General features: G+C 41.8%; 1 protein-coding gene across 5 annotated transcripts in view; it reads left to right on the top strand.

The window, feature by feature from the left end:
• Positions 1 to 246: 246 nt before the first annotated feature.
• dscamb (Down syndrome cell adhesion molecule b) overlaps positions 247 to 13889 on the top strand; it is an 88680-nt gene continuing 75037 nt past the window's right edge. For 4 of the 5 annotated variants that reach the window (XM_076100360.1, XM_076100358.1, XM_076100359.1 and 1 more), the window contains exon 1: positions 361 to 478. In XM_076100360.1, coding sequence (XP_075956475.1) covers positions 376 to 478 — 103 coding nt within the window. In that variant the 5' untranslated portion in view covers positions 361 to 375. Of the gene's footprint in view, positions 479 to 13889 lie in introns of all 5 variants that reach the window. The other variant, XM_076100356.1, reaches the window with a different exon arrangement.

Here is a 13889-nt window from a genome sequence, read left to right as displayed (position 1 = left end):
TCTTAACCTTGGCAACATCAATTGTTAGAATAGTGTTTTATATCCACCTGTCATCTGTTTGACCTTTGCTTAAGTTAGGTTTCATACACAAATTAAATCTTGAATGTGTGACCACATTTTATCCAAATCTCTGCTGACAACAAGGACTCAATATAGTGTAATGTTGCATAATTGTACACCACAAAGTAGTAGTAGTATTGTGATACTACTACTTCAGAAGGTTTGAACTGGACTCCTACCCTGCCCCTAAAAATGAAAAAGAAGAATACAATAAAGCAGTTGGTCTCTTATGAATGAGACTCGTCACGAATGTGTTTTTCTTGATCTACAGTTTCACGGGAACCCTACACAGTCAGAGTGGCCGACCAGAAGGCTATGAGAGGCAGTGTAGCCGTCTTCAAGTGCATTATCCCCACTTCTGTTGAGGCCTACGTCACTGTCGTATCATGGGAGAAAGACACAGTTTCACTCAACTCAGGTAAGACAAGTAAAATACTTTGTACACTGTGTAAATGGGTAGTTCAGTACAGAGCTTTTAGTGTTAAAATAAATCCAGGGACACGACCTGTGACACCTTGATAATCAAGGCGAATGTGTAACATGTGAAGGTAAAACGCCCGTGTTAATGTTGAAATGACTTTGTCGAAGGTATTTCAGGTATTAAAGAGCACACAGAGAAGCCGTTTTGTGCTGTAAGATTAAGTCTTTGACGGAGGGAAAGTTGTTTTGCTTTTTTTTGTTTTGTTTTGCTGTTTATCCGAGCACCCCTCCCTGCTCTGCTCTGCTCCGCGCTCTCTGGACACTATGTTCTGTTTCACTGTGAGTCATCTTCTTACCTGGTTTCTGTCGTAGTCTGCCATTACTGAGGCTCTGCAGCTCTGCACGGCCCTGTCCTCTCACTAGCCAGAGGATGTTGATAGCTGTCACTTTGAATCACCGATCTTCTCTCTCCTATACACACCTCACCTCAGCCAACTCCATTTTGAGTCCAGCAAGGGGTAAAGTGGAACAGTTTACATAGCGTCATTGACCTAGTTACCCTCCTTATTTGAATCCAGTGGCACAGCGTGATAACGCAAGACACCGGGACGTTCTGAGGGTTGGATTTTTACTCAAGTTAAATGGGATGCTTATCTCTTGATTGCTCCATGTATACCCGCTGGCTGACTTCGCTTCATACTGGGGCGTTCAGGGACCTGTAAGTGAGCACTTGATGTCATTTGACTGAGGGCAGAATCTGGGACGGTGTTTTGGTGGCATTTTAAATGTGTCTGCTCAAGCATGAAGATGTGTCTTCTGATCCATGCCAGCGACTTATTTACTGGAGGTTACTCGAGTTACTCGCCGCGAGCTGCCGGTTGAAGACATTGCCTGATGTCACGGAGAGCGGGCAAATATGCAGCATGCAGATATGATTAGGTTCTGTAAATGAAATAAATGATGTAGACAAGAGTCAGAGATGATGTTTATCTCATCCGTACCTGAAAAAAAAGGATCTATTATGAGGATAAAATGCTTTAACATTTGACTCCTCTTCATCTTTATCAAAAGCAAAGGTCTGTTGGCCTGAATTAAAAAGACAAGGACATGTATAGACCATCTCTTTATGTACGATTTTAATTTGAAGTGTGCATGTGTGTGTGCGCCATTGTATTGAATACAATCATTGGCAATCACTACCTTAAATCAGCTCTTATAGTGCTACAATGACGTCTTCCCTTTTTCTTTTTCTTTTTTACAGCAGGTCTGAGTGTCTATAGAATATGCAGTGAGGTTTTGATGGATTATATTGTGCGCTCGGTGTTCTTTTGAGTTCTTTCGCAAGTGTTCAAAAGAACAACGATATTGGATTGTCCGTGTTTACTCCAATACGTATTGCAGCAGGCGAGTGCTGTCAAAAGCACGAGCGCACTGTCAAAATCACTGCTGCTCGCTGATGAATATTTGATGGTCGATTCCGATGCATGAGCGGATTCACCTCGCACTGTTATGGAGAGGTTATGTTTACTCTAGGAGCGAGGGTTAGGAGGATGTGCACGCGAGTGTGTTTGTGCGTGAGCGAGAAAAGCACGCGCATGAGAGGCCATGAGGATACCAACAGGGCTTGACAGTGGCAACCGGGTGCAGCTTGACCCAGCCTAGTTTTCAGACTCCTTCTCCAGCCGCTCTTTTTTTTTTTTCAATTTTTCATGAAAGAAGAGTTGGTCTCAGTGGATACAAAATAAAGGTATCCAACACCACACTGAATTATTAATCTCAGGTTTTTTGTTGGGAACGGTAACATCAAGTGCACTTCCCTACCTTGCATTGTGCATCAGAATGTGAAGAAGAGCAGCCACGGCTCCTGATATTTCTCAACACCACCGTGGTGTTCTTGAACAATTAATGTCGCTTTATTAGTAAGCAAATGTTGATGAACATCCAGTTTACATACCCTGAAACATCCAAACCTATGAACACTAGTGATAGTTTAATATGGTCAGGGGTAAATGTGCTTTTTACGATGAGTAAAATGAGCGCGTGGAGAGGATTCAGGCTTAAAATCGTGGCCGCTGAAATCTTTGAATATCCAGGGATTCACATTCGGGTCAGAAATAGATGCATAATTACAGACTAGGGCCTGTCTTAATTAATCAGCTGTGATTGAAAAGTTAATTACAATATGAATTACCTCTCAGAATGAGGACTGCTTAGTAGTCATTTGAAGCGGCCTGTTTTCAATGTGAATGAGCACGACGCAAGCTCACTGGGTCCTAATGTCACTAACATACCATTAACCCCTCATGAATTTTAAAATGGATCTCGCAGCACGAGCTTTCAAAGGCCCGGCTCCGATCGCCTCCTCGCTGCTTTTGATAAACAATTGACAGAGCTAACAGAGAGATGAAAGAGGCACAAAAAATAATTCTATAAAGTGGAGCGGGGAGGAGTCGAGCCGTGTTGCTGCCTGGATTTCATATGGTGGAGCTTTATTTCAATGAATGTGTGTATCGGTGTTGTCACATGATTACCTTTGTGTAGCAGCGTGCATACGTTATGTCTGTGTCGTGTTTTCTTTTTGTACATGCTTCTGTGTCTTTCAAGTGGCCATGCTTTTGAATAGGGATGGAGCTGCAACGGTTTTGTGTTTTTCCATCTACCTACCTTTTGTCTCTCATCCTTCATGGTACGAGGCAGCCTAATGAGCCGGGCGGCCTTGGTTGCGGAGAAGAGCTTCAGCGAAACCAGTATTAGATACTGAATGAGCTGCAAACAACATGTTGTCACTGAGACCTTGCACTCTCCTTGAAGACGCATGCAGTTGTATGTCGTGCAATTTGAACATCAATTCTGTGTCTACTAACGGTAATATTTCAGATGTTTGAGTCCTCCTAATGTGCAGTATTAGTTGTAATATATCCGCTCAGTATATGTTTACGATTGTTTGTACATCTCCCACACAGCGATTTCTCATTGACTTTTCCTACCTTCTACAGATATAGACGCAACAGTAGAGCGGAGTCAACATAATCTCCATGCAAGTGCCGCTCTCAGAGCTTTTTATGCATGTGTCAACATTTGCATCCATTCACATCTTGTTTTGTAAGTGTAGGCATCTTGGAAATTTGGAGACAAATTCGATTTTGTCTCAGTAGTGAAGGCTGGATGATATTCTGTTCATCATTTAGACACTTCAAACTAATTTAATATTGTGAAAATATTGTTTAAAACAGAGTATCCTTATCCAATAAGCACCTCCAACAGACTCTATTTCCGTCCAGGAAGTGCCCCTACTCACACATTGTTCTAATTTAATGTTAATTAGGATTTGTTTACTAAACACACGTTGGTTTGGGTTAGGTTAATAAAGGGTGAGGTGCTGGTCATATTTAAAACCAGAAACACATTTTTTTCGAAATTGAACATCATTTTCAAAAAGCAAAATCACAGATTCTCTTTGATTGTAAACTGAATATCTTTAGCTTTTGTTAGTCGGACAAAACAAGACATTTTAGGACGTCATCACGGGCTCTGGGAACTTGTGACATAATCTGTAGATTAATCCATAGTGAAACTAATTGTTAGTTGCAACCCAAAACATTTAATGCAGAGATTGCTCAATGCTAACTATACGTGAAAGCAACACGGCTCCAACACCTTCATCCAGTCGCTCATCCAGTGGGAAGCCTCACACAGCTTTAGATAAGGAAGTGCAGGCCGGACAGGTGGCCTGTATGTCGCCCCTAGAGAGGACAGGAACAGAGGGGAGAGGTGAGGTTAGATGGGGAGGAAAAAAGAGAGAAGAAAAGAGGAATGGAGGGAGAAAGGTCTCCTCTGGTGTGGAGAGATAGGGTTTCCTCCTGGAAACAAACAAGCAGGCCTTTCATCTTTTCAGGCTGGAGATTAAGCTGGAGATGGAGGACGGGAAGCTTCATTCCGTATTAAGTCGCATGCTCACAGCGATGCGAGAGGGACGACTCCATAAGCCATTTGCGACCCCCTCGAAAAGAAGATTGTACATCTCAAGCGGTTTTATCCTAACAAATGAATTTGACCTTCCGACTTTCTCGATGTGCCTCCGTCTTGCTATTCCATCCTCTTAATTGTATGTGGCTAGTTATCAATTTTTTTCTTTGATGATATACTGTCAGACAATAGACATTTGTCAATCATATGACATTTTACCATACTGGTCGGCTTAGTAGCATTATGTTATTTTTGGGAATATTGTTGTGTCCACGCTTTTCAATTCTTCCAAAAAACAAAGGTACATTCAGATGGAGCAGTTAGTGACAGTGTGGGCTCCATGGTAGCTCTGACAGCGTGACGGAGTAGCAGCGGGGGGAGGGGCTTAGCAAAGGCTCAATTGAGTTTTTATTTTTGTGCATACTGTATATAGAATATCTGTTTTGTAATATATGTCAGATGCTGACATTCTTTATGTTCCCACCATTTTCCTTGTTTTCAGTTTCCTTGTATTTACTCCTCTCTTCTTTTCTCCATCCTCCACTTCTTCCCATCCTCCTCCGCTGGCCTTGACGGTCGGTCTTCTCTCCCCTCTTCTCATCTTATTGCATAACCTGTTTGGCACAGCGCCCCAGTCAATTTCCTCCTGCGTGGAAAATGCTGTTTTTTTTTATTTGCTTTATGCATTTTTATCAGTAAAAATAAATCTCAAGTTACATTTTTCAGTCACATTCATGTCGGCCACTTCCCATCCACGCGTTTAGCTTTCAAGCGATGAAAGTGCCTCTGCACTCTGGCATTCTGCTCACTCCTCTCTCATGGGTTCTTGTGAGTGCTTATAGAGGCTAATTAAACAGTTTGCTTGCTAATAGAATCACAGTCTTAACCAGCCACCAGCTCAGGCGCTGGAATGTTAAGGATGTCTTCAAAGGGGCAACTGTAGGTGTTTGGTTTACAGGATCACTGCTCAGCAGGAATTTATCATGCCAGTGATGTGCCACCGCCTCCATTTTTCACTGAGATTGACAGCGAGGGCACTGAGAGGCAGGCGGAGACGGGGCTGTAAATTCAACACGCCTAAAGTCAGGCCAACCTTGAAAGGAGGGCAGGGTGGAGGAACTGAGCTTGGGAAAGTGAGAAGATGCGAGGAAGTAGGAGGAGAGGGCAGATCAGAGGAGTGGAAGAGGGAGCTGGGGAAACAAGAGACTGAGAAGGAAGAGGTTTGAAAGGTAGAGGAGAGTGGGCGAGGCTTTTTTCTTTTGTAAACAAGGGACTGCGTCACATTAGCCACATGATCTTTTCCCTCTGCCTTCTTCCCCTTCCCGCTTCCCTTTCCTCTCTCACTTCTCCTTCGCTCCATCTCTGCCTCTCGTTGTTCAGGGGCTCGATAACGGCTGATCCCTGCATAGCAATTCAGAGGACGATCTTGATTGTAACATGTGTGTGTGTGTGCGTGATGTGCTGCACATATGTGTCTTGAGTTTTTTGTTTGTGGGTGCATGATGTGTTTTTTGGGGGGTTTTTTGCACACTACTCCACCCATCCTGCAGTGAAACCCTATGAAAACAACAGAGCCTATCATTTTGCTCCCCCCTCCTCCTACACAGATCAGCAGTTAGTGAAATGCTGACCCTTGTCTTTCAGTGCACCCCTTTTCCCAGTCCACTCACACACAGCTGCCTGAAAGCTAAGGGGCAGGGGGCTGCTTATTGTTTTGTACAGCGTGTGTGTATAAAGGTGCTGTAATTGTGAATTTATTTTCATTGTCTATATTTGTGTGTGTGACAGAGTGCACACACAGTGTGATACTGTCAAGTAAGCGTTGGGGGGGGGGGGGGGGGGGGCACTCTCCTGAAAGAAATAAGAAAAGAAAAAAAGAGCAAAGGAAAAAAAAGAAAAATCAATAGTTGTGTGCATTAATCACGCTGCTGCCACAGAGAATTATGGGAACATGAGCTGAAGGATGCATTTTGTGCATTTGCAACATATGAGTGCTGTGTGAAGGGGAGTTTGGGGAATTGGAAGAGGACGAGACGAGACCCTTTTAGTAAGAAGTGAGGTTAGAGCCGAGATAGTTGGGGGGTGTTTGCTTCGTGTATTGTGTGTCTCTCCGGTGCCTTCTGTAGATGACTAACCCCACTGTCTTTTGTACAGCCTGCTTTAGGATAGCATGCATTCTGTGTTATATTTGAAAGCTTTGATGTTACAGCTTTTGAAACAAGCCGAGATTACATTTTTATTTTAAAGCTGTTATAATATGTTGTGGTTTTCGTGATGTGTTGGCTCACATTTGAGTTATTTTTACATTATTATTCGGGTTTCACATCTTCCCATACGCAATGAGATTTGCCATTTAGAAAAAAGAGAAACCCGGCTCTCCTTTGACTTTCTGTTTGAGCTGTTGCTGTTTGAAGTCTCCATCTTGGCTGCGGTGAAGGCTTGAGGACGTGATACATATTTGATAAGGATCAATAGAAGGGTTACTGAGACAGAGATGGAGGGAAATCGATCTTGGACCAGGCTTCCCAAAAGCATCTTAAACCTAAGGTCATCTTTGGAGTGTCCTTCTGGCTCAGCTACTGACGCACACACTTGTAGTTTGTGACCGAAAAAAACACTGCACATTTTAATTCTTTCACATTGTCTTTTACAACACATCAGTAGAACAATCTGGTGGTTTAGAAATACCAGAAGAAGGGCTGTTCTCAGCTCTCACATTTGTTTAATGCCTTATCTGAGCTCTATATATTATATTATGCCATCTACTGACATCCTAATCACTATGCACGTAAAATAAATAAAGCAAACTGTTTAGTGACGGCAGACTGAACAACAGACAACGTTCTGGCACAGTGGCGGTGATTCCCAGCTGATACTCCATACGGATAGACAAAATCAACAACTGTTGAAGCGGGCACTCTTCCATCAGTGTTTACTAATAAACAGCAGCAATATGGCAGCCATTAGGCTGTTTAGGCAGGGAATGATTAGGGTGGTGATGGCAGGGCGCATTGGGAGACTGAACATGCTCTCATCTTTAATAGGCAATTTGACTTCCTGCGATGGGGATGCCCCTTTGTTTTCAACTCGGATTGAAGGCAGAAGCTCCAATAAGCACTGTTTTGGTAGAGTGTGCCGTTATTTTAGTGCAGGAATCGGGTTTACAGTAATGTCCTCAATTAGTTTTACAGTTTTGGGTTGTGCATAAGTCATGCGTATGAAATCCACTCAATATCAAAACTCAAAAATAGAGTTTAAATTTGTGGATCTTACACATTTTGTTACGCAATCAGCACATTCAAATTGGGGCGATGCATTTAAAGACAGCGCAATACAGTAATAGAAAGAGAGTTAATATGAGGACTCACAGAAAAGTTAGAAATATGTGTGTTTAGTTGAGAACAGCTCAGTTAGTGGAACGGGTACATCCTGCCAGAGCTTATGGATTACTGTAGAGCAACACTGTGTTGAAAATGGACTGGAGACGGGCCAGAACGGGCCTGGCGTCAGGCCAAGACACAGATTAGTAATAAGCATGGTGCGAGCTAATTACAGCCGGAGCAAGCAATTAATTTCTGTTTATAAACTCTCCTGGATGTGGGCTGTTGGAGGACTGTGGCTGTGTAGGTGCAAAGTGCCTCTGTTCATGACCGCGCGTGTCAGTGACAGGTGGCGAGGTTCGTGGAGGAACCTTCCCATATGTTCCCAGCTGAAGCGCTGGGGGAAATGGAGACAAACTGGTGTGCTCAATCACATCCCATAATACAACAGTGTCTGATCCCATCTTAAAAGTGACTGATTAGAGTAAAAAAAGGCACTTAATAACTCAAATCACCCTGCTGACCTAATAGGGATTTTTCACTCCATTTCTTTCCTCTCCCGCCTTCCATCCAATCAAGGATTAATACATGGTCTTATGCTGCTCCCAGGGTGGTTAATCTGGAAAAATACAGTACATCGCATTGAGCCTCTTTCAACTTTCACACAGAGCCTTGGTGCCTGTGCCCCCCTGCTGGGCATCTGTAACACTGATTAGACATGATCATGATTTTAGAGCGCCTGCTGGACACCAATCAGAAGAGGAGATCTAATTGAGTGCTTTTATCACAAAACACTTTATGGATCTATACATGGTAGATTTGTCTCTTAAAATATTACACAATAAAGTTCAGTTTACTCGTCACAAAGATTACTATACAGCCTGTGAAAACAGTAGTATAATGTCTTCTGCAACTCTGGAAGGAGATTTCCAAAGTTTGGAATAATAATTTAATATTGACTTGCATTTATATAGCACCTTTACTGGTCTTCTGACCACTCACAGCCTTATTCCCACACATCCATGCAAGGTGCCAAACTGCTCATTAGAATCTTATTCTGTCATTCATTCACACACACTCACTCACACACCGATGGCGGAGCTTTAGGGGTTTGGGGGTTCAGTATCTTGCCCACATTGTCACTACGACATGCGGAGCGGATAAGCCGGGGATCTTCCGATTAGTGGGCGACCCGCTCTTCCTCCATATGCATTTAACCAGAAAACCACCATTGAGTAGCAATATGTTGGATCCAGTGTTTTGGGGCCTTGAACCATACTAGGAACTAAAAGTCAGGATTTCTTGACATCTGCTGCTTTGATGTTGACCATTATTTTTTTTAATCTGTCTCTTGTAAGTCCCCACACTGAATATTAATTTGCTGGAGTGGGCCTTTATTTGTACTGTCTTGAATCTTTTAAACTTTTTTGTCAACCAGAAAAGCTGAATAATTTTCTGTTTATGCTCCTCTATATTTGGAGCTTATTGACCAAAAGTTTGGTGGCAGCAACTACAGAAACATGAATGAAAGTGTAGAATTAGTTCAACAAATGTTGGGTATGTCAGTAAATGATTTGCAAACATTAATTGGATTCTGAAATGAATATCATCATTATAGTTGTTTTTATTATAATGCTCTCTTCATACACTGCGTTACATTATATGGGTCTGTACCATTATTCCATCTGTATCAAGATGAGCTGAGATTGCAAAGTAAATAACAGTAATTTAACGTAAATGTGTGATGGAAGACTTACCCAAAGGCTGCGTGAAATGGTTAAAATCATTGTCAGGATATCTCTAACATCTTAAACATATACATATAATCGTGTATAAAAAATAGTTAGGAAATATTGAATTCTTGCACAGTCTTACTGCATCATATCAGTTTCTCCTGCGATTTCTACAAATGGTTCTTAAGATTGACTCCTGCAGTAACAAATGACCAGCCGACTTCACTGCAAGGTGACCCTCTATCTCTTTCTTGATGTATGAGGCATCAAGCATTATTTTTCTTCAAGGCTCGTTTTCTCTCCTCTTGCCTCTTCTTTGGCGTGAGCCTTGAGAACACACACACACACACACACACACACACACACACACACACACACACACACACACACACACGCACACACTTAGTATACTTGCAGCCCGTCTTTGACCTCACCTTGCCATTGTACAGCTAACGACTGAGATCCAAATAACAATGATCAGAGCTGTTGATGTGACTGTGTGCAAAGCAGCCGAGGCTATATGTCTGATACATTTATGATTATGTTGTGAACGTGTCCTGCATCCTGTGTACGATAGGTTCTTAAATGTTAAGAGTGTGTCATGCAGAAACACTACGGCAGGAACAATGTAAATCTCATGCTATACGCTCCGAGTGAAGCCAGTCGAACTGTCATTTGCGGCAGTGACGTCACGAGATGACAACCACGAGCAGAGTGGCCTTTTGACAGACGCAGCCTGCAATCTTCACATCAGCGTAGGAGTTGAGCCAGCCAATCAGAGCCGAGCGCCCATCGCCGCACAGGCTTATCACCTGCGTACAGCTGCTGTTGCCCCTCCGAGGGAGCGAGTGAGGAGGAAAGGAAAGAAAGAGCAAAAAAAAAAAATGAACGGTGCGCCTGAGACAGAGGGTGATTTGTGTCGAGTCGTAGCACACTCGCACTCGCATCTTTCTCTCGTACAATTTCAGAGGTGTGCATGTTTTGAAGACGTATTCTTTTTTTTTCTGGTCACTATAAATCCACATAATGTCATTTAGGTGGGAATGAGAAGAAACATCATTGTGTTTATTGTGATTAGTGCTGCATCAGCCCGGCAATAGTTAAAATGTGATTCAGAGTGGAAACGTGCTTTGTAGCCCTTGTGAAATGAGGAGGGAGAGAGGGAGGGAGGGAGAGAGGGAGGGAGAGAGGGAGAGATAAGCTCCGTCTGAATTGATTTTCCTGTTACTTTCTGCTGTACTTGAGTTTCCATAGCAACGTGGTCAGGTTCCCTCGGCCTCCTAGGGCAAGTGTAATTGTTGTACAACATATCAATATTACTATTATATCACTATTATTAACAGGATAATAGTGATACGTTTAACAGCTGTATTTTTCTTTACCAGAGTGTGGAGATGTTACATAAAGATCTATGCTCATCATACTTCTAACTAAAATACCCAAATAACTTTGCAATCGCATACCATCTACAACATTAATATGATTAATATATCGATACCGACATACGAGACTAGATATCGACTGAGATAATCTGTAGTACTTGTTGTCTTTTTGTGGTTTTAAAGACTGAATTACAGTAAAGTGATGTTTTTTACTTTTTATTTATATTTTTCTGGTTGTTCTAGTAATTGCCTTAACCCACTTAATCATTATATCCACATTACCAATGATTATTTATCAAAAATCTTATAGTTAATCAGAATGAAGTTTATGTATATCCAACCAATGTGGCTAAAAATGATGGCTCAATTAATTCACCTATTATTTGTACAATAAAAAAAAATAATTGGTTTACACAGTGTCAGAATCACAATGTCTCAAATCCTAAAATTACATATTCCAATATCTTATTTTACCCAACCAGCAGCCCTAAACCCAAAGACGTTAATAACACTATCATTTTACGCAAGTGACAAATCTCACATTTGAGTATTTTAGCTTGTTCTTTGATGAATGATAGATTGAATGTCAAAATAGGTTAAATTTAAAAGCAAATATATTTGATTTCACATATTCTATTCTTTTTGATGCTTGTGATTTTTTTTACTGCGTCTCAGTGTTAGTCAGCGCAGTACCGTTTTGATCATATGCTAAAAAAATCCTTGCAGTAACAAAATTTTATTCTGCTGATTATTACAGCACAAGATCTACTGAATCACATGAAACTGCCACGCTCTCACATAGTGCTGCATGCACATATCAGCTCAGATAAGGCGAGCTTAAATTAGCAAATGTAAAAGTAGAATGAGAAAGAGTTCAACAAAATTTAGCTCAAGATATGTAAAATGTTCACAATCATTTTAGAGCACTTCAGATCAAGGATAACGACATGGAATAAATCCATTTTCGTTCGAATAAAACTGTTTTGGGGAAGTTTGGAGATAATCAATGAAAACTGCTGTGTCACAGCTTTAGCAGGGTTTTTTTTGATGGTAAGCACAAAATCTGCTCCTGGTTTAGACACAGACAGGAATAGAGAAGCGAAGGAAGCTAGAATAATCCTAAATTGAGTTTGCCGCACACACAAATATGTCAGATGGACCCTTTTTTAAAATCTGAATTAGATATTACCAGCTCCCTGCCTGACTCCAATGATACACTGCTGTGTGCATAACAAGGCATTCACAGCTGTTTGGAGCCTAATGGCTCAAAGAGGCCTTGCCTGCTCAGCAAGAAGAGATGGACTGCATCTTGGGTCCGCGATTAGGACTGCTGATCTAGAAACATTTACATTATGGCTTTCAGGTCATTACAGAAGAAAAATGGTCAAAAGGATCCTGGTGAGGGAGCCTAGATCAGCACTATGACCCTGAGTAATGTGCAGTATATTAGAAACAAAGGACTGAGGAAGACAGAAAAAGTTTGATACTAAAATCCTGATGCTTACTACTCTAATATTTGAGAAGTTAAAATAGAAGCAAATATGGCAACGCTTATTCTTTTTTTATATAACTGCATACAATCTGAGTGAAAATTATTACGTGGCAATTGTTCTACTGTTGCGTTTCTCCGGATCTGGCTGTCAGTTAGCTGCCTAAAATATAAAATGTAAATGTATTCTGTGCTGTATTTCAAGCAAGCTCCTGTATCTGCGATAGCCTTGGACCTGTCCCAATCTGCTGTGTGTTTTCTTGCTCCAGATCAATGCTAATTAATACACATCTCCCTCAGGGACAGCGGGGAGGCCACGCAGAGAATCAGAAAATCGCCATCATAGGCTGGGCTTGATCTGGACCATATATGGGAAAGAAACCTTGAGAAATATTTGCATACGGGAAGTAGCTTGACCTCACGTGTTTCAGTCCGCTCACTCACGGACGCTTGGTGGACGATCAGAGCTTGTCCAATGGCATACTTGCGTGCTAATTGGTAATTTAGGTGGTGGTGCTTTAATGCGTATCCAGTTAAGATGAAGTTCAGCCCCCCTCTTTTGTTTCAGCTGCCATATTCCAGTAAAACATGTAACACCTAAATGCAGACGTTCACCTGATGATACAGAACGGCTGTGCACATACACAGACTTCAGTACATGTGTTTTTGTTCTGTTTACCGTGCTGTTTCCCGTTCTCCTGTTTCTTCTCCATCTCCCTCGCACTGTTAAAACAAGAGAAAAAGAAAATGGGAGACATGTTTTTGTGCATGCCTGGCGGACAGATAGGCGCTGCATAACTAGCAGTTTCCTCTGAAGTAGGGAGAAATCTATTTGCTTGTAGAAGCTGCTTGCATAATCCTTTAGTTACACTTGCCAGCTGTGAGCAAAGATACGACGCTTTGGGATTTGGCATGAATATCATTGGGAGGACAAAGAAATTAAACTGATAAGTGTTTGTGCACAGGGTCCTTTGCATAATCCAGGATAACCCACAATCTGAGTTCTTTAAAATCATGCCCAAATAGATGTGGTGAGAAACCATTAATGAGAACATGCTATTCGGAGAAAGGGTTTGTCCAAAAAAGAAGCATTTCAGCTACTCTGAAATCAGAGATGCAGGCTTGATTTAGATTTTGTGGTGTTTTTTTTATCATCAAATTCTGAAACAGAGATGTGCTGCCGAATGTCTGAGATTGAATTTAAATTCAGAGAAAAGCCTTTACAGAGAAATGCGCTATAGGTACTCTCATGGCCACACTTGCTGTGCCACATTTCCATATACAGTGCCTTCTGGCCTTGTTTTGGTTAACACCCATATGAAAGGACTGTATTCTTACTGAAACACACTTCACCTTCTCTCTCTGCTGCCTGCATATCCTTCCTTCCCTCTCTCTCAGTCAACAGTATGCACAGCCAAAAAAGAAAACACACATCACTCAGCAGCTTTCAATACATCTGTCCTTTCTCTCTCCCCACCTCTCAGTGTGTTTGTTTGCTCAGCCTCCTCTGCCCCGGCGC

Source organism: Anarhichas minor, unplaced genomic scaffold, assembly GCF_050575085.1.
Source record: "Anarhichas minor isolate MPS153535 unplaced genomic scaffold, ASM5057508v1 ptg000026l, whole genome shotgun sequence".
In the NCBI taxonomy this organism is placed as follows: Eukaryota; Metazoa; Chordata; class Actinopteri; order Perciformes; family Anarhichadidae; genus Anarhichas; species Anarhichas minor.
The sequence above is the reverse complement of the archived record's forward strand: the minus strand, read 5'-3'. Positions and strand labels throughout refer to the sequence as shown.